Consider the following 19,456-nt stretch of genomic DNA (forward strand, 5'->3'; position numbering starts at 1 on the left):
CGCTGGCCCAAGCTCCCAAGGTGAGGTCTGCCCCACCATCAAGTGCATCACACATTCCACTTTTGCAGGTCCACAGGCAGCCGACAGCTTGCGACGGCCTCGTTTCCAGGCAAGCAAGACACCCGGTGCAGTCCATACAGAGCAGCACTGGACCCATCTGTCGCAACACCCGCCTCACGCACGTCACCCGAAGCCACGAGCACAGCTTCTCCATCCAGCGCGCCTGAGCATCATCGACACCACACCCGATCACAACAACCACAGGCCCCCCCACCACCAACCGTCATCATCGCCGGAGGCCCGTATCATCAACCACTACAAGCCGCCCCAAAAAGCACCATCAGAATCCCAGTCCATACAGCGCAGAGCCCCTTAAATCAAGCCACCAGGAAAGAAAAGAAAAATAAAAGAAGGAGAGAAAAAGAAAAACAGCCAAATATGGCGGACCAGGCATCCTCGTCGTCAACGACGACAACAACACCCATATCCCCGGCCCGCTTCGCCGCCGCCCTGAAAGACCTCTCGGCCGAGAACCTCGCGCTCAAGGTGTTTGAGCTGCGCAACTCGATCGCCCACCTCGACTACTCGAACGCCGAGCTGCGGCCCTATGCCGAGGGTTTGGTGCCCGTCATGGGCGCTGGTTCTGCTGCTGCTGCCACTGACGCCACACAGACGACATCACCATCACAACAACAAGAAGGAGGAGGAGGAATAGCGGCACAAGCACAGCAGGAAACAAAAGGCGACCAGGACTGCATCGACGCCATCGCCGAGAACGAGGTCGTCATCGCCCGCATGCTCGAGAGGATAGACCTCATCCGCGCAGAGGTCACCGGCCGGGGTCTCAGCTGGGACGAGTTGTCGGGGGTCATGCCGGAGCGGGACGACCCAACTGTCGGGGTGGTGCCGCAGGGTCTTGGTGCGGTCGATGATAGCTCTGCTGGAGGTGGTAATGATGGCGGTGTGGTGAACGGAGTAAACGGCACATCCGCGACGACGACGACGACGACGAATGGTGATCGGCAAGAGCAGCACGAGGCCTGGCGCGACGGGACGTTTACCACGGGCACGATACGGTCTGGCGGTCCCGGCCTTAGTGACGAGGAGCTCTTGCGTAGATTACAGGCCCAGACCCCCGGGCTGGGCGGTGATGACGATGATGGAGACGAGGATGGCGGCATACATCTGTGAATGACGAGAGAGAGAGAGAGGGGGGGTGGGGGAAAAGAAAGGAATTGCTCACAAAGGCACACGAAAAGATGCTTAAGTCACGAGAAAAATGTATTTGCACAGACCCGGTCCAAGGCGACTGTAATTAGTGGAATAGTCATCCAGAAAGGAGCGCACATTGGCATGACAGGCCAAAAAAAAAAAAAGATTGTACTAGCATGGCACATAAGTTTGTTCTTGATTCATATTGTCATCTTTAAAGTCATGTGTGGATTGGAAACGCCGTATAAAAATGAATATGCGCCCTCTACGGTAAAAGTCATAGCATAGGACTAGTCATATTTTTGCAGCAAATTGCTGAAATCCAAGTCCTGCTTCTGCCGCCCCCACGCTCAAATAAATCTCTGGGTGTCTATTGAACTCCCATCCTTTTTTAAACCTCGTTGCTCGGGTACGCCACCTTCAGCGTGGGCACAAACTCCTCCTTCAAGCTGCGCGGGCTGACAAACCGGCTGAGCAGGTTCATGCTGCCAGCCTTGTCGTTGGTGCCGCTGGCCCGAGAGCCGCCAAAGGGCTGCTGGCCGACCACGGCGCCGGTGCTCTTGCAGTTGATGTAGAAGTTGCCAGCCGAGTTGCGCAGGGCCTCCTCGGCGACGCGGACGGCATCACGATCGGTGGCAAAGACCGAGCCAGTGAGGCCGTACTCGTTGGCAGTGTCGACCATCTTGCAGGCCTCGAGGAACGCCGACTCGCCCGCCGCGTCGTCGTACACGTACGCGGTCAGCACCGGGCCGAACAGCTCCTGCCGGAACAGCTTGTGCGAAGGGCTGTCAGCGCGGTAGATGGTCGGGCGGATGAAGTAGCCCTTGCTGCCGTCGTACTCGCCGCCCACAATCAGCTCGAGGCTCGAGTCGTTCTTCGCCTCGTCAATGACGCCCGAGAGCTTCTTGAAGCTGGGCTCGTGAATGACGGGGCCAATGAAGTTCTGCACATCCCAGGGCTTGCCCATCTGCAGGGCCTCGGTCTCTTTGACGAGCTTGGTGCGGAACTCTTCCCAGCGTGACTTGGGCACATACAGGCGGCTCGTGGCGCTGCACTTCTGGCCTTGATACTCAAATGCACCGCGGACCGTCTGGATCACGGCGTTGTCAATGTCCGCAGATGGGTGGACCAAATGGAAGTTCTTGCCACCCGTCTCGCCAACGATACGTGGGTAGCCGACGTAGCGGCCCTCAGCAGTGGCCTGGCCAATCTGTCCGTAGAGCTGGCGGAACACGGCGGTACTGCCTGTGTAGTGTAGTGCAGCGAACTGCTTGTGCGCAAGGACCTGCTTGGTGACTTCGACGGGGTTGCCAGGGACGAACTGGATGACGTTCTTGGGGAGGCCGGCCTCGTGGAGGATCTGGAGCAGTAGCCAGTTGGACAGGATGGCGGAATCGGAGGGCTTCCAGACGACGACGTTGCCCAGAAGCGCCGGGGCGCCCGCGAGGTTGCCGGCAATGGCGGTGAAGTTGAATGGAGTCACGGCATAGACGAAGCCCTCCAGCGGCCTGTACTCGACGCGGTTCCACACGCCGGGGGCGTTGTGTGCGGGCTGCTGAGCCATAAGCTCCTCGGCATACTGGACGTTGAAGCGGAGGAAGTCGACGAGCTCTGCAGCCGAGTCAATCTCGGCCTGCCAGGCGTTCTTGCCCTGGCCGAGCATGGTGGCGGCCATGATGTCGTAGCGGTACTTTGTCGAGACGAGGTCGGCGGCCTTGAGGAAGACGGCAGCGCGGTCGGCAAAGGGGAGAGACTCCCAGGCCGGCTTGGCGGCAAGAGCAGCTTCTATCGCGGTGTCGACATGCTCAGGGCTGGCGAGGGAGTAAGTGGCAAGGGTTTGAGAGTGGTCTGAGGGGTTCTTTTGAGTAGCTGTCTGGCTTGTTTTGACCTGTTTTGCAGCGTGTTAGTGGTTGCTGTCGTCTACGCGGGGTTGGAAGCTGTTCGCGCTCGCTTACCTCCTTGCCGCCGACATACAGGGGAACCTCGACAGGTCCCCTGCTGGCCATGGACTCGACCGTCGACAGGAGGCCAGCTCGCTGCTCGGAGCCCTTGGCATAGTGGTGCTGTGGAGAATCCTTGGGTTAGCACTGCACCTTTGTTCACGGCCAGACGCCTCGATAAGGGAGATATACTCACATTGGGCTCGTTCAGAACCTTGGGGATCTTGAAGGTGGCCATGTTGGAAGCTGCCCGCTTGCTGGCGACAGCACCGCCATTGTGTCTGCCCGTCGTGGACGATGTGCTGGATGCAGCAAGAATGGGCCGCAGTGACCGTGCCGTTCGGCTGGGGAGTCTGTATGAGGCAAGGAGGCTGGGCTGCTGTTGGCAGGCGCGGGCGAGGGCGCCACTTGTCCTGCTCATGGAAGCCATTGTGTGGATGTGGCGGTAGACCAACCACAGTGGTGCTGTAATCTTTTGGGAAATATGTGCTTGAGTACTGTAGGCTGCGTGTGTCGAAGTGAACCTGCACCCTCTCAAGTGCGCGAAGATGTGGTGTCGAGGGAGGAGCAGCGGGGCCCAGGGATTTGTCGTGTTATTGCGGTGCTGAGAATCACGAGCGACTCGAGAAGGAGGGGAGCAATGCAACGCAGCTATCATCAGGGTGAGGAGGTGAAGCTCCAAGTCTTAAAAGAGCCTGCCTACCCCAACCCGAGCTCCGATCATCGCAGCAGCCCATCGTCTCAGATGCTACCGTCGTCCTGTGCACACTCTGCTGTGCCCCATCTCGGCTTATCTCTGCCTGCATACACCGAGCAGAGCAGATCCGCCTCCAATTGTCCACGGCCACAGGATGCCTGAACGGTGCCTGCTCAGGCCATGATGCAACGGGGATGCAGGCGACATGTGGAGACGACCCCTCGCTTTGTGACGGCACAACGATAGCAAGGCGGGGCAGCCAAACTTGGGGAATGCCCAGGTGCGCCCTCGAGTGGGGCGATGATTGGGGCCGTCAAGGGCTCTCCTGCGGTTGATTACAAGACGTCGTCCCGCAGGCAGGACAACGAGCCAGTAACCCGTGTCCAGATAGCGTCCCGGGCGAATTGGCCTCACTGGGAAATATTAGAGGCCAAACGCCGGACCGACGTCCACAGCAAGTCTTCGCACCAACATGGTATCATCCCATGTTATATACGTTCCAAGCATTCTCCACGGAAGTTGTCAACGATCAATTTGCCAATTGTCCTTGGCATGGGGATGTAGTCCCTGCCACACCAAAGAGTAGATCTCTCGTGCCGCGAAATCTATCTCCAACCTGGAAAGTGTTGTAGGCAAAATTGATACGCAGGGACAGCCTGCCACTTTGCCGATGCCTTATCCTCATCCATGGATCCTCCCGGCACTCACTTAGATAGACTTTAAGCGGGGCAGCAAGCCCGGGCTCGGCAGGCGACTTCCCGCCCCACACTTTGCCGTCGCCTTTCCCGGACTTGACCTGCTGGAGGGAAAGCCTCCCCACCTGAAGGATTTGATATGCCGCCCCAGCTGCGGCGCGAAGCACTCTTGACAGCCAGGCAACAAAACACAAGGATGGCCAGCGTCGGTACAAGCCCGCTAGTGTCGTCTGCCAGCTCGTCGACTTTGCTGGTGGCGGGGCTTCTGGAACCGTTCGACGCTTTTGGTCTTCGCCGCCGGCGTCGTCTCCGCTGGGCTGGTGGAATTGGTGATCCACATTCAGAATGCTTTGGCTGAGGCGAGGTTTTGTTTGGCACAGACGCGCATATCACCGGCTGTTTTCTTTCCCAACGCGCGCGCACGCGAAGGCCATTTGTCAAGTACACTCTGTTGAACAAGGGGTATACTATAAGCACCAAATGCTACGACGTAGGCGACTTGAAAAAGAAACGACATCTCTCCCAGAATTACCAACTCCTCGTGCCTTGCCACTCCACGTCCATCAAGCGTCAACAATTCATTACAGGCTCAGGTCATATCTTAAAAACATTCAGTCGCTACCCTTCTCCTCCGGCTTAGACAGGCTCTTGGCCATGTCTTACCTCCCCTGGCACCCCCACGCGAGCGCGCACCAAAGCCTGCACTAGTGGGCTGGGGCGGTCCTCGTGGATGCGGGTCTCGTGGATGCCGGGATCGTGGACGGCGCGCCGCTGGCCTTCGTCTCGGGCCGGCTACGATGCCGGTGCAGATGTGGCATGTGCCGCTCGTGCGCAGAGTACTTGCCCGCCTCGTAGTTGAGGGCCGGGATCGTGACACCATACGCCTCCGTCTTGCCGTCCCGGTCGTGCTGGTCAATCTCGACGCGGATGCAGCAGTCGAGCGACCCGTCGTTGCTCTTGCCGTGCGTCTCGAACTGCGCCGCCTTGTGCTTCGTGCCCGCGCTATCCTCGCCCTTGTGCAAGAACGAGTGGCCGTCGCGGCCCTTGAAGGGGTTCGTGGCCGCAGCTCCGTCCACGCCGTTTGTGTGATTCGCGTCCGGAGCGCCGTTGACGCCATTGACTCCGTTGGCTCCATTCGTCGCGGCGCCGTTTGTGCTGGCAGGTTGGTTGTTCGGAGAGTTCTCGGTGATGATGGCGTAGTTCCGGCTGGGCATCGTGCAATGGTTGGAGGATTTAGTCTTGTTGGAGTCGCCCGGGTCCTTGTCGAACAGATCCAGCAGCGTCTCGTCGGTGTTTCTGTCGAGGTGGTGGATCTTGTTCCGGCTGGCCAGCAGGTTCGCGACAGCAGAGGGCGGGGGCTTGTTGACAATCGCGGAGGAGACGACGTTGACCATGTACCGGTGATCCTCTTCGACAGGGATGTTCAGGTCCGGATTCGAGTAGAAGCGGCCAAACGCCGCCAAGTGGACATCGCCACCAAGAATGGTTGCGCGGATGTTATGCGCCTCACAGACGCCCTGCAGGCGGTGCAGAAGGGCATTGCGTTCTTTCTTGTGCGTCCGAGCCGTGTAATGATCGTCAAGGTCGTCAAGCAGGTCGATGCTGCCGTCAAACTTGTTAAAAGCACTGCCACCTATTGGGTGAAAACAGTCAGCCATCATTCTTGAATAGCGCTACTCTGATTTGGTTCAACATACCAAACCCGAATCGTCGGTTCAAAAACTTCACTGGCGCAATCAAGGGGCTGGAGAACACGTTCTCAAGCCATGTGAGACGCTAGGGCAATGTTAGTGACGAGTTCTCACAGCAGGGCGGCTCAAGGTCTCTTACAGGATAGGCAATGGGAATGCCGAGGAGCACAATGAGGTGGCGGTACGGGTTGCCGGCGTCGGCGGCCTTGATCAGCTCATCCCTTAGGCGGTTGAAGATGAGGTCGTATGTCTCGGGATAGTTGACCTGGTGGCGGGTGCGCTCGGTGCGAGCGTCGATACCGATCATTGCAATGCGCGCGCCTAGCTTGTTGAACATGTTCATCGAGTGCTCGGCAACGTACGGCCCGGCGCGCGTGCCGACAATGTAGCTGGGATCCCAGACGTTCTGCTTGCCAATGAATGTGTCTTTGAGCTGCTCCTTGTCTACACCCTGGTGGCTACCCGTAACGGTCTGCGGCGCATCGGTCGTGTATGTTGACGGGGGCGGGGCCATGTGGTGCTGGAAGAGCATGTAGTATTTGTGCGCAACGCCGCCAATGCCACGGAAGACGTCACACATCATAAAGTCGTTGACGTACGAGCCGAAGCCGTCGATGATGTCGTGGTCATCCCAGATGTTGAGCTGAGGAATCTGCCCGTTGGCCTGCGCAAAGGGCTCGGTTGCGTACCAGCGCAGGTAGTTGTTGAGGTAGTAGTTGTCACAGGCCTCGCGCAGAGACTCAGGGAAGGGGAAATCGCGTCGCTTTTTGGGATTGCTGATGTCGGTCCATTCTCTGAGAGGGCCATTGACACGGATGCCGTCGTTGTAGATCTGGTCACCACCACCAATCATGACATGGAACGGCGCACGGGCGTGGCTCCTGAGCACGTCGTTCCACAGAGCCGCACCACTCCAGGCGTCCTCGTCCGTGCCGACACTGAAACCGTTACACGAGTGGAACATGATGCGCATGGACTCGTTGATGGCGGGCACGAAGAAGAAGTTGGTGGCAGCCTGGGAAGAACTCTTGTAGTGCACGTCGGCGATCGAGTAGGCCCACTTCGTCTCGACATCTGCCATGTCGCAAGCAATGGGGAAGCTCCAGAAGGTGGCGCGGGGGTCTGAGTACAGGCAGATGCCCTCGACCTTGACACCGTGGTCGCTCCGGATCTGAGCAGGGTCCTCAGCGGCGCTCGTTGCAGCCGCCTGGTCAGGGACCAGCCCCTCCTGGCCAGAGGCAATATCGATGCGCCCGAGGCTCAAGACGGGCTGGAAGCTCTGGGTCTTGCCGCCGCCTTGAGTGACAACAAGGACACTGCCGTACCAGGCGTGGCCGTCCATGTGGCGGTAGTTGATGAGGGGTCCGCAGATGATCTCCTTGCCGTCGGAGACGTGTGCGGTGCCGTTTGCCGTAGCCCCATTCTCGGAGCCGATGGTGACTGGCTTGAAGTTGTCGGGGCTGTTTGTCGGAGGCTCCTGAGCGTGGTCGTCGCCGTTGGGCGCGCGGGCGTCATGTGCGACGGCAGCTCTGGCAAACGCGGTCGACTCCTGGTGGCGCCACTGGCTAGCTGAGGCATGGGGATTGTGCTGCTGGAGCCCAATGGGGATGTTTGGGTCGTGGGCAGGATGCGCCTCTGGGGCGGGCGCGACAGAGGCCATGACGTCCCCTCTCGAGTCGCTTGGTGGGATGTTGCTGGACGGAACGGGTCGGAAGCTAGAAGACAGTGGAGCTAGGAACGGAGTCGGATCAAAGACCACAGCAAAGACAGGGCGTCACAGGTTGACAGTGCCCTCTGGTATCAATAACGGAAGCTGTGTATGCTATGCTGCTCTCCGTGAGCGACGACGACGTGTATAAGAGAGCCAGAGGAGGACGGGGGAAGCGCGCGCATGGCGTCGGGGCCGGACGACGTAGATAGCTTTAATGTCTTGTTCCAAGGTGGACATGGATGTAGGGGTGGGCGGGCGGGCTGACGGCAGTCCAGGAATGGGATAAGCATGGGAATCTTTAATTGAAAGCGGGCCTCGTGCCCGTTGGCGTAGTGACACGATTGCTGCCATTGGCCGCCCGTTTCACGATGCCCCCTCGATCGCTGCTTAGCCCTGGCCCCGTTCCGTCCTCCACATCGACATCCAGCAGCAAGCAAGCAAGCTGGCTGCCTCTGCCGTCCGCCGCCCACTGCTCTCTTTCTCGTACGAGTCGCTCCCTAGCTCCCAATAATCTCTGTGGCTCGCGACGAGGATGGCCTTTGATAGCCGCGACACTCAGCTGAGACATGGGCGTGGTTGCCGTGTTCCTGGATCGACCCCGCGTCTTGCTCATGTCGAGGACGGTGTTGCTGCACGGAGGACTTCCTTGATTTTCACCCGTCCTCCGTGTCCACCACCAACCTCAATCAGCCCATCGTCCATCGTCAGGCCCATGCTGGATGCAATGCCACCTCGATCCCATTGTCGCCCGGGGACGCGCTTATGCGGGCCTTGCACCTGCCGACGACGTATGCCAAGACCACTAGCGCGCTTTGGCTGTCCAAAGGCCTCCCGCCATGGAACTGGAGCTCACTCACCTGGGGGCACTCAAAGACGGGACTTCCTCACTCCAATGACTCGGACAGAGGAGAAAGAGACATGATGATCGTTGCAATGAGTAATCCGTTTGAGGCATGCCATGGCAGGCAGGAACTGCTCAGACCTGTCTATGCATCTCGTGCTGCTCAAAGGCAGCGCCGTGGAGGAGCTGTCAAAGAGAAAACAAGCACCCCTGCTGCCCTCGACGCAAAGCACATGCAGCCCGCCAGACAGCTCTGGCCGATTACCCGGGCTGCCCTAGCAGGGGCCCCTCCCTGTTTCTGGCGCGTCCCACAAGGCCCCAAGCTTGCATCGTTTGGTGCTGGTTCCTGGCACGACGACAACCTTGCCCCATCCAGGTGAAGCACAACGCCTCTATTTGCCATTTGCCCTGCGCACCACTAGCCCCTCAATAGTACCTTTATCAAACAGGAGACCATGTACCAGCCGCCAACACCGCCACCAGTTGCCCATGGCCTTCTATAACCTAAAGTGTACATTCCACAAGAAGAGGAACCTCCCATCCCCGCGCCCAGACAGGTCCATGGTCGCTCATGTGCTCGTCGTTCGTCGTTGACTGATAGCAAAACAGACTTCCGAAGCCATGCAGATCCCTTGGCGATCACAACCTCTCCTAATGCCCATCAAGCCCTCCGGACGCGTGTATGATGCGGGGAGTGGTCCGCAAAACTCGCACACACCACAAGCAGGAGCCAAAACCAAAACCAAAAAACAGTCAAAGTGACCGCATCACCACTTTCTTCTGCGAGCGGCAGACTGCATGCAGTCAAGTGCCGCCTGCCCACGCTCCTTGCTGCGCACACAACATGATCACTCGACACTGGTTGATGACACCTCCTCGCGTGTTGTCTGCCTGTTTCTATGATTTGTATTTATACAGATAATACACATATCTACGTGCAACCTCTCGGCTTGTCTGCGCCTTTGGTCCAGCTTTTGAAGGTGGTGTAGAATAGAAGCAGCCCTTCAAAAAAACGGGTGCTACGTCACTATCACGCCGATTTGATATATGGCAGCCATCTTGCAACAAGACTTGGGCTTCCACTCAGATCAGCTCTTGTTGCTCATCCCAGCGGCCTTGACAGGGTCCAGCAGCGTGCTAGCATGCATCCTCTGCGCCCGCATCCTCGCCTTGTAGTCCGCGTGCCGCTTGATCGCCTCTGCCCCCAGGATCCCCATGGCCATGCCGCCAATGTGCGAGACCAGGTCGATGCCCCGCGCCTTCTTGGATGTCAGGCCCGCAATATGTATGCCCATGATGAGACCCAGGAATGCCAGGCCGGGCGGCCCCGAGGTCGGATCAGGCGGATACCCAAAGAGCTTGAACTCGTCGAAGCGGTGCAGCCAAAAGTACGCCGCGATCAGGCCGTACACGGCGCCCGAGGCGCCCAGCGTCGTGAACTCGAGCCCGCGCCGCAGGACAAGGTCTGTCAAGCTGGCGAGGAAGCCCACGGCGCCGCACGAGAAGTACAGCGCGAGGAAGTCCCCACGGCCAATGTTGTCGTGGAGCCGCGTTCCAAAGAACCACAGGCCCACCAGGTTCATAAACATGTGGCTCATGACTTGATGCGAGAACATGGCACCAAGGAGCTGCAGCGGCCGCGGCGTCGCGGCGATGATGAGGAAGGACTTGTTGAGCACCCGCCATGCAGGCGGTATCTTCCACAGCGCCCAGATGGCGAAGTTGGCGGCGATGAGGCCCAGGCACGTCGCGGCCGCCGGCGGGATGTCTGGGAATAGTCGCGCCTCTCTCCTCGGAGGCTGGTAGTTGACTGCGAGCAACGCGGAGACGGCACAGATGAGGACTGCCGTCAATACCATGGGCCACAGGCGCTGCCACGCGCTCAGGTCCGGCGGCGCCTGCAGGTCTGACGTCGCTTTCTCAACTTGCTTCTGCATCCACGGCGACACTTCCCTGGGCTTGGCCTGTTCTGTTGATGGCACCCCGCTGATTCCTATGGCCTCTTCCGCCTCGCGCTTCAGGCGCTCTTCCTCCAGTCTCTTCTCCTCGGCCTCGCGCTTGGCAATGTTTGCCTTCCGTATGCGGTCAAAGTGGCCTTCACCGTAAGGGGACGTGTCTTTCTGCTTCGCCTCCGGTATCCGCCCCGTCGGTCGGGTCTGCGGGCTCGTCTCCTCGTGCTGGTGCTCGGCCTCCTCTCCTCCGTGCTCGCCGTCTCGCTCCGCAGCTTCGATGGCCTTCAGCTCGTCCTCGGCCCGGAGGCCGGCCATAGCGACCTCATCCACAGGGATGTACTTGCGCAGATAGAGCAGTGCCTTGATCTTGTCCTGTGTCTTGTACTGCGCAGTGTTGACCTGCAGGCTCGGGTCCTCCAGCGTCCCCGCCACCCGCCTGCCGTGGATGATCCGCAAGAGGTTGTTCGCGTCCTGTGCCCTGAGATGTGGCCCGAATATGTCATTAATCTCCCTCTGTGACAGGTCCTCTTTGCGGAATGGTATGCCCGTGGCGTCTTCATAGTCGGCCGGCAGTTTGCTGTAGTGCGTAATGGCGCGGAATTTGAAGATCGTTCGGATTTGTGTTCGTGGGCCGAGGGAAGCGGTGGCTCTCGAGACCGAGTCGGATCTAAGGCTGGTAGCCCGCCATGGTGACCACGAGTGCCCTTCTGGCGACTCTTTGAGTGTATGCCGCACAAGCCCCGGCGTATGTAGTTGTCTCACGGAGATGGCTGAACTCGATCCAGCAAGTCGTCGATGTGAGGCCCGGAGAACGGCTCGGACGCCGACCTGTAGGCTCGACGGGGCCGGCGGCGCGACCAGTGCAAAGAAGGACATGTTGGTCAGGGCGGGACCATCATGGCTCGCCCGTGTCGGGAGAAAGAGACACGCGTGGGCGTCTGCCGCAGTTTGTTATAGGATTAGATAGACTGCACGCATCAGCCGTCAGAAAATGATGATCCACCAACATGCGAGGTCGGCAATTTTTGGGTGTGTCGCCGATGTCGCGCCTACCCGGCACCCCACTTCGCACGCGACACCAGGAGACAGCGCTGAGGTGCACCTCGGGGCCCCTGCAGAAAGCTCCTTGGGGTCTACGCAGTATGCCATCACAGGCTAAAGCGAGTAACCAGTCGAGCAGAAACCTAGAAGTCAAGTGAAACAGCCACGGCAGCATCCAATGGTAGATTCATTGCAAGCTGCGGATATGGGCATAGAGCCTATAATTAGACATATCTTAGATTTTAACAGTGAGGAAATGGTAACGATAAGCAACAAAGCATTTCTTAACTTCTCGTGTGAGACGCCAGACTTACACGAGCTATTTTCAACCCTACACAACCCGGTCTCATGCCGTCTGTATCTCTTAATTACACATCGGCAATCAAGGCTCCTCTGCTTACCCGCATACACTGAAACTAGATGAAGCCAGCATCGTCGAACCCAATTGCTAGGGATTTAGACGATCACACAACTAAGACCTTACCCGATAAGTTGTGCCCATTCATGCTTGGACTAGTCCACGGACAGCAAGCATGTAATGACAAACAGTCAACATCACCAAGTAGGCTTGCGATCCACCTGTTCTCGAACAGCAGACTCGTCCCTGGCTCATGTGCCGACACAAAGAGCCGGCCGTGTGGCCCCGTCTCCTATCCTGATCGGGCATGAAACGCCTAGTCGCGTGGTGCTCTTTGAATGATTGCCTATTGCGACATGCTCTAGTCTCGGAGAGTTCAGTCCGGCCGTTATGGCTCGTTTCGAGAAGCGCGACGATCGCAGTTGTCGGGTCCGCGCCTTGTCAATCGATGGATCGTCGCCGGGTCTATGCCATCTCCCCAGGAATAGTAACGGCCCTATGTTGCAAGCCTCGTTCCACGAATGAGGTGGTGTTCTACCACTGCCTCCAGAGTAGGCGGTCTGGTGTGACTCGAGACTGCTAGCTGTTTGAACTGTTGCCTGAATCCGCTGGGCCACTGACCCTCTGAAGGGTCGACTATGTAGCGGAACAGCGTAGGCTGTCGTCGAGCTGGGACTGGGGAAGCACATCTGAATGTTTTCCCATGTCCACGTTATGTCACGACACAGTTGTCACGGCTGCCAGCCCGGGCGACTCTAATCCTAATTTGCCCACGGCAGCCCTGTGGCTGACACCCCTGCGCGTTCCGCGGGCTGCGCTGACGAGCCGGCAACCCGGCGAGGTGGTGCGGGTGGAGGCGCGTGTGGCCAGCCTCCCCAGACTTCAGCTAAACCCAGCATCGGGCACTCTGATCGCCTGGATCATCACCCCTCGCCAAGGGTCCGCCCTGTCGTCTCCCGCTCACTCCATGTCTCACTAATATAGTCGCGATCCCTCCTCCCGCGACGCTGACCCTCCCCTCATGCGGTCCGAGATGCATGCATACTGACACCACCCCCATCATCATCGATGGCGCGCTGGCAAACCACAACCTCAACCGCCCACCTCCGAACCCTGCGCGTCTGCCGCTGCCTGCCGCCCCAGGTCACAACGCTCCCGCAGGGGCTCTCCACATGAGATCAACTGCCACTGTGCCTCTCTCACTGCCTCCTGGCGAGCCGGAGCAATCCGCAGCAAACCCCCCAACCAACCCACGAGACGTCCTCCAGCAGTCTCCCGCCTCGACGACCTTGGATGACAGCAGCCTCCCGGGCACCAAGCGCGAGGAGCGCGGGTCCAGCGCCAGCGCCGGCTCACCCGGGAGTGTGGCCTCGACGTCGGCAACCTCAGCCTCGGGATATGTTGCAGCTCAGCCGCACCAGACGCCCATTGTCATAGCGAGCCACGTCGGTCGCACCCGCCCGCTCTCGGTCGCAGCTCCGAGACACCGCGCACATGCTGCTTCTTCCAAGCGGCCGTCGGCTGCGGCCATGGCCACGGCCACAGCCACCGCTATCTCGTCACCGGACGAGTCTGCGAAAGACTTTCTGGGCAGCCCGGCGTCGAGCCCGTCCGATGCCGGCGGCGGCTCCGGCACGCGCCACCACCACCATCCGGATGTCTGGGAATCCCACAAGCTCCTGATCCGCGAGATCTACATCAATGAGAACAAGCCCTTGAAGGAGCTCATGGCCATCATGAGGGAGAAGGGCTTCAAGGCTACGTGAGTGGACTATCCAATGCCTGGCCTGAAAGGATCATGGACTAATTCGCCTGCTGCAGGCCGCGCATGTTCAAGTCCAAGTTTGCACAATGGGGATTTGTGAAGAATAACAAGAAGAAAGATGTCGCCATGATGCTACGCATGCAGCGGCAGCGAGACGCCGAGGGCAAGCGTACAGCCTTTAATCGCCACGGTCGGGCCGTCGATGTGGACAACTACCTCAAACGGAAAGGCATAACACGGCGCGACCTGGAAGAGGCTGACGTCGAGGACGCAATGCCCATCTACCTCCGGGCGCTCACGCCGCCCCCTTCCGACCCGCACCGGATCACTCTTCCGAATCTGCTGTATGCGCAGGATGTGCTCGTGACATGTTTCCGCGACCTCACGTCTCACATGCGGGACACGGCCATGTCGTCGCAGGCCTTCATGTCCGACTTTGCGGCCTATTTCGACGGGCCAGCGTGTGAAGCCACGCGGGACTTCAGTCGAGCATGCTGGTTCTTCTCCAAAGGCTACATGAAACACGGAGCTGCCCTCAGCCAGCGCTCGTTCTCGGCTGTGCACTTGCTCGTGACCAACCCCTCTGCCTTGGGCCTTTTTGATCTGCTCATTGCCGTTGTTCTGACACCAGACATCAACCTCACGCGCGAGCTATGGAAATACCTCGCCGCCTATTCCGAGGCCGTCTTGGGCTCCAACACCATTACAAGGTTATTCCGGGCACTCGAGGACGTCTTCACCACAAACCCGATAGAGACGAGCGTCGACTTCGTATTCAGCTGCATCGACAACATTATCGGCATGCTGCTGCAGACACGGCAGCTCGCAGACACGGTGGCGCCCACCGTGAGCGCCTTCCTCATCGCGGACCTCGTCCTGTACAGGTCCGAAAGAAGATGTCCCAACCTAGAAAAGGCAGTATCTTCGACGGCGCGACTCCTGGGCGCAAACATGGCTCTGGAAGTGCCCATGATTGTGCGCTTGCTGCCACCAGCCGGGCGGCTCTGGCTCATGGGGCCTCAAGACGAAGAGTCCTTCCAGTTCTGCTACCACTCGGTGCAGCAGCCCCCAGAGGTCCTCGCCAGCTTCGGAGGCATCGGCTGGCTTATGTGGCAAGTCATGGCCGACTTCCACAGGACACACTGCCCACCCGTGGCCTTGACGTCGACCCCGCGGCACGGCCTCGCCATCTACGCGCTGGAAAACGCCATCAACGCAGCCGATGGCCTTAGGGGCTTCGGCGAGTTTCAGGTTTTTGCCAACCTGGAGACTCTGGAGAACTGGTATAAAGAGGCTGGTGACTTGGAGCTGGCAATGCTCACGAGCCGGAGACGGGCTCGGGGGCTGCAGGACTATCTAGACTCGATAGAGGCGTCCAATCGCGAGGTGTTGCGGGTGGCACCGGCGTCGGCTTAATGAATGTGGCCAAGAATGGTTCTGTTTTCATGCAAAATGCCAAGTTTTTTGTAGATATTATTAACTCAGTGGCGGTCTCGTAACTGAAAACCTCTACAGACTAATACTCTCAACCTTGCCCTGCCACCATGTCCGCCAGTCGACGACAGTCTTGTCCCTGCGCGCCTCCTCGGCCGCGAAGACCATGGCGTGGCTCCGCACCAGCTCCTCGAGCGTGCACCCGATGAACTCGTGTTGCGCCTCGGGCGCGGACCAGCCGTGGTTCTTGACCTTGTCGACGGCCATGATGAACTGGCGCGTCAACCCCACGTCGCCGCCGCCGTGACCCAGGGTCTCCATGCGCGGCGTGTACACTCTGGTCTCGCCCGTGCGGAAGTCCTCGACCGTGATGGTCCACGAGTCGGCGTAGATCTCGCCCTCGGTGCCGTAGATGTGCGTGTAGCGCTGGCACTGCCGCTTCGTCTGCGCAATCATGTGGAAGGTCGCCTGCTTTGCGCCCCTGTGGGTGGCTGTCGAAGAGGTTTCGCCGTCCAGCTCCTCGTCCCAGGTCATGGTGACGGTCTGCTCGTCGCAGACGTCATTGTCAGACTCAAAGACACAGCGGCCGAACCAGTTGCGGCTCTTGATCTCGTCGTCGGGCGTCGTCGAGGCGTCGTAGTCCTCCGCCAGCCGCCTGAGCAGCTCCTGCCTGCGCGGGCTGTCTGCGTGCTCCTCGGGACCGGCCCCGCGGCCGCCAGCATCGAAGCTCTCAATGTCCGGCATCACAATGCTCAGGGGCCAGCCGGTATTGCCCGTCTCGAGGCCCATGTGCTTCTTGCCCACGTAGATGCGCTTGCTCGAGTACATGCAGTCCTTCTCCACGGGGCAGCTCAGGCAGTTTGTGGTGTCCCGGCCGGCGCCCTTGGGCTTCCGGCTCTTCTTGAAGAACTGCACCGCGCCCGAGGACGACACGGTCGCGGGCAGGTGCGGCGGCGCGCTTGTGTCCGCGCCCGGCGGCGGGGAGCACAGCAGCCACAGGATGAGGTCAATGTCGTGGCAGCTCTTGGTCAGCAGCGACGGGGCGGTGACCGACTCGCGGCGCCAGTTGCCCCGGACGTAGCTGTGCGCAAAGTGCCACCACCCGACGGGCTCGGTGTGGTGGATGCTGAGGATGTCGCCGATCGCGCCCCTGCGCTGGCCGCCGTCCTCCTGGTGGTGGTCCGGCAGATCGGCTCCGTTCTTGCCGTCGCCAAACAGCAGCGACCGCAGCATCAAGTTGTGCGGCGAGTACCGCATGACGTGGCACACGCTGAAGATCTTTTGCTCCTGGTGCGGCGCCAGGGCGCGGTACATGGCCATGCAGTCGGCCAGCGTCGTGGCCAGGGGCTTCTCGCACATGATGTGCAGCCCCAAGGGTGCGAGTCCCATGACGACGTCGTGGTGCAGCTCGTCCCGGACACACACAAACACCGCGTCGACACCCTCTGGCACAGGGCGACTCTCTCCCTCGTTCTGCTCCTCGGCCTTTCGCCGCCGCCGGTCCGTCTCCCACGCGATAAAGTCCCGCCAGTCCCGGAACTGCGACCCCTCGGGCGGCTCTCGCCGCTGTCCCTGCTCCTCCTCGCCCCAGATGAACAGCTCGCCGAACCGGCGCCGCTTGTAGTCATCCGGCTCCACCACGCCAGCGACGACGCCGTTGCACGACGAGACGGTGCACCGCGCGTACGTCCGGCCCCGGGACCCGGCGCCGATGACCAGCACGCGCGGCGGGTTGGGCGACATGGGCGGCGGCGTCGGCGGCATGATGATGTTGCCGGCCGCCGCCTGCTGCTGGTCGTTGGTGTCGCTGCTCCTCCTGGCCCGGCTGCTGCTGCTGCCGCCGATCCTGGTGGTCATGCTGGGCGGGAGGTTCTCATAGTCCACGGGGGCGTCCGCGGGCATCGCCGTGTTGATGGTGTTTGACGCCATTTCTGGAAAAGTACTGGGCGTCTATGCGTTGTTTTTGTTGTTGTTGCTGAAGCGTAACGGGGGCTCTGCAAGAGCAAAACAAGAAAGATATCTTTGCGTCAGTAGCACGGGGTGCCTCGGTGGTTCAAGAACAAAGATCGTCGTGGGCGCTGTGTAAGCCACCGCTCGCCCCCTCTTATCATGCAGTAACCGGCCCGGGTCACTATTTGGAATCCGAAGCTAGCACTCGAATGCCACCTTCTCAAATTCCAAATCGCCGAGTGCTGCCGTTAAATTCCAAATCGTGACCGGTGCCCGGGAACGGAGGTGCCGGCGAAGCCCGGCGAGGACCCCGCTCCGCATCGGGCAGCGATAAGATGCAAATGCGGATATATACGCTAGTAGTCTCGATCCTTATCATCAATCACTTCTGAGATTGGGCTAATAGCTCATTTGGTAGAGCGTTCGCTTTGCATTGCATCCTCTGGACTGCTTCCTCAGCTGCGAAAGGTACAGGGTTCGATTCCCTGTTAGTCCATTTGTTTTGTCTTTATTTTTGCTCCATCTCAACTCTGTTGCTCGGTCTGAATCCAGCTTTTCGTTCATGGGCCCGGTGTCTTTGTTTGCTTTCTCATTTTTTGGAACCATTCGGTGTTTGCAGCCCCTCGCATCGCGCTCCGCGATGGGCGTTGTGGCGTAGTGTAGGGGTTGTTGTGGCTTGCCCAACTCGACACAACCTATTTGTGGACGAATTCAAGACAACGGAAAACAATCTGAGTCGCAGATGCCGACTCCGCACGGGCGACCGCAAAGGTTTGCCCCGCGGCTCCATGCATACGGTGAAAGAGACGCCCACATTGTGCGTCATCCAGCTGTATTGCATGTAGGAAGGGAGACACGGCCTATGTTAGCGTAATTGGCTTGGCCTTGGTTCAAGCCAAGTACAGGGTTTCCCCCCGCCTGCAGCAACAACCAGCCCCTGGAAAAGAGAAGACTCCCAGGGTTTTTCTTGCAGCAGCTGGGTGCCGCGGGCTGGACCTCTCTAACTGTCTGGAGATGACGTGTGGTGCTCAGCAGCTCGATAGCCCCTGCCAGCACCGCGGCTGCAACGTTCTCCTGGCCCGCCCCCAAATGCGTGCGAATCCCCACACCCGCAAGGGCACAGAGACCCCTGCTCTCCACGTTCTTTCCTCTTTCATCCACCGCCGACCAGGCATTCGACTCGACACCACCCGCACGTGGGTTGGACTCGGACTGCCCAGTCACTTATACGCCGTGCATCTCGATCGGGCCAGGCACGGGTCCTACCTCGCCGGGGACTGCTCGCCCGATGCAAAGAACAGGGCCCGATGCCAGGTCCGTTGGTTACGGCCGCATGGTTATGTCAGCCACCAGGGCTGTCCCATCACCACTTGACAATCGCACATCACCCAGGCACCGCTGCACCGCCATGGCCGGCGTCCATACAGGCTCCAGCTATGGCCTGATACAATAGTCCGACAAACAGCAGCTTCCGCGAGAGTCTCTCCGCTTTCATGTCTTGTGCAGGCCCGCCATGCAAGGGGGTCCAGCGACCAGCCCCGTCGTTACGCCATCACCGCCCTACTCGCCCTGCATATCCAGCCTCGCGCCCCAGGCACGGCATCAGGGTCCAGCCACCAAGTCACTGGCTGCTGCACTGTACAGCATTAGACTTTGCCAGGGGCCTCCCCAAGCATGTTTGTGCCTCTCGCTTCGGGCTCTATGATGGTCCCAGAAGGGCTCCGTCCCTTGGGGCTCTCTAGCTCCCCATGACGTTCGACCTTGCCAGCTCCGGGCCGTCATTTGTCCTTAGTATGATAGCATGCATACTCGATATCGCCGTCGTCACCTGAGCTTCGCAACGTTGCCTCACTTGCCTCCTTACTCCTCGCTAGGACTGTGAGGCCGTTCACGCAGGTCCAGCTAGGGCTGATGCCACGCTCGGCCGTGCTTTGTTTGCCGCCTCGACCAAGCATGGCCAAGGGCTGGGGAGCACCTCGACAATGTCTCTGACCCTTGTCCGTCGAGATGGAGGGTCTGTGAATAGCTTCTTCGTGAATGACGGAAAAAGTCTATAAGAAGAGCTGGACCTCCTCGTCCTCAATGGTCTTTTCGTCCCACCAGATCATCATCACCAACAACCTTCTTCATCACTCTCCCTCATCATCCGAGCTTGGCTCTCGTCGATTT

At 59.5% G+C, this 19,456-nt stretch overlaps 6 protein-coding genes and 1 non-coding gene across 7 annotated transcripts; 3 read left to right on the forward strand and 4 right to left on the reverse strand.

The window, feature by feature from the left end:
- Positions 1-31: 31 nt before the first annotated feature.
- B0I36DRAFT_309203 (uncharacterized protein) lies at positions 32-1,388 on the forward strand. Its single transcript, XM_046152108.1, has one exon. It carries the CDS (start codon positions 439-441, stop codon positions 1,189-1,191), a length of 753 nt encoding a protein of 250 aa, XP_046017797.1. The 5' UTR covers positions 32-438; the 3' UTR covers positions 1,192-1,388.
- Positions 1,384-3,795, reverse strand: B0I36DRAFT_378880 (1-pyrroline-5-carboxylate dehydrogenase). The gene is made up of 3 exons (XM_046160740.1): positions 3,349-3,795; positions 3,168-3,275; positions 1,384-3,100 (listed from the first exon to the last, which is right to left on the reverse strand). Exons 1-3 carry the CDS (start codon positions 3,580-3,582, stop codon positions 1,604-1,606), a joined length of 1,839 nt encoding a protein of 612 aa, XP_046017798.1. The 5' UTR covers positions 3,583-3,795; the 3' UTR covers positions 1,384-1,603.
- A 1,453-nt stretch (positions 3,796-5,248) lies between these two features.
- Positions 5,249-7,895, reverse strand: B0I36DRAFT_343596 (uncharacterized protein; the record flags this gene model as incomplete). The annotated part of the gene is made up of 3 exons (XM_046156176.1): positions 5,249-6,177; positions 6,242-6,320; positions 6,375-7,895. The coding sequence occupies 3 exons, from the start codon at positions 7,893-7,895 to the stop codon at positions 5,249-5,251; spliced, it is 2,529 nt and encodes an 842-aa protein (XP_046017799.1).
- Positions 7,896-9,651: 1,756 nt separating this feature from the next.
- On the reverse strand, positions 9,652-11,709 carry B0I36DRAFT_309207 (uncharacterized protein). Its single transcript, XM_046152109.1, has one exon. It carries the CDS (start codon positions 11,613-11,615, stop codon positions 9,876-9,878), a length of 1,740 nt encoding a protein of 579 aa, XP_046017800.1. The 5' UTR covers positions 11,616-11,709; the 3' UTR covers positions 9,652-9,875.
- Positions 11,710-13,310: 1,601 nt separating this feature from the next.
- On the forward strand, positions 13,311-15,319 carry B0I36DRAFT_357141 (uncharacterized protein; the record flags this gene model as incomplete). Its single annotated transcript, XM_046157756.1, has 2 exons — positions 13,311-13,900; positions 13,960-15,319. 2 exons carry the CDS (start codon positions 13,311-13,313, stop codon positions 15,317-15,319), a joined length of 1,950 nt encoding a protein of 649 aa, XP_046017801.1.
- A 93-nt stretch (positions 15,320-15,412) lies between these two features.
- On the reverse strand, positions 15,413-17,080 carry B0I36DRAFT_234338 (uncharacterized protein; the record flags this gene model as incomplete). The annotated part of the gene is made up of 1 exon (XM_046149298.1): positions 15,413-17,080. The coding sequence occupies one exon, from the start codon at positions 17,078-17,080 to the stop codon at positions 15,413-15,415; it is 1,668 nt and encodes a 555-aa protein (XP_046017802.1).
- Positions 17,081-17,683: 603 nt separating this feature from the next.
- On the forward strand, positions 17,684-17,783 carry B0I36DRAFT_t4. The gene has a single exon. It is a non-coding gene; the product is annotated as a tRNA-Ala (tRNA).
- The last annotated feature ends 1,673 nt before the right edge of the window (positions 17,784-19,456 follow it).

This window comes from Microdochium trichocladiopsis (assembly GCF_020744255.1).
Source record: "Microdochium trichocladiopsis strain MPI-CAGE-CH-0230 chromosome Unknown B0I36scaffold_1, whole genome shotgun sequence".
In the NCBI taxonomy this organism is placed as follows: Eukaryota; Fungi; Ascomycota; class Sordariomycetes; order Xylariales; family Microdochiaceae; genus Microdochium; species Microdochium trichocladiopsis.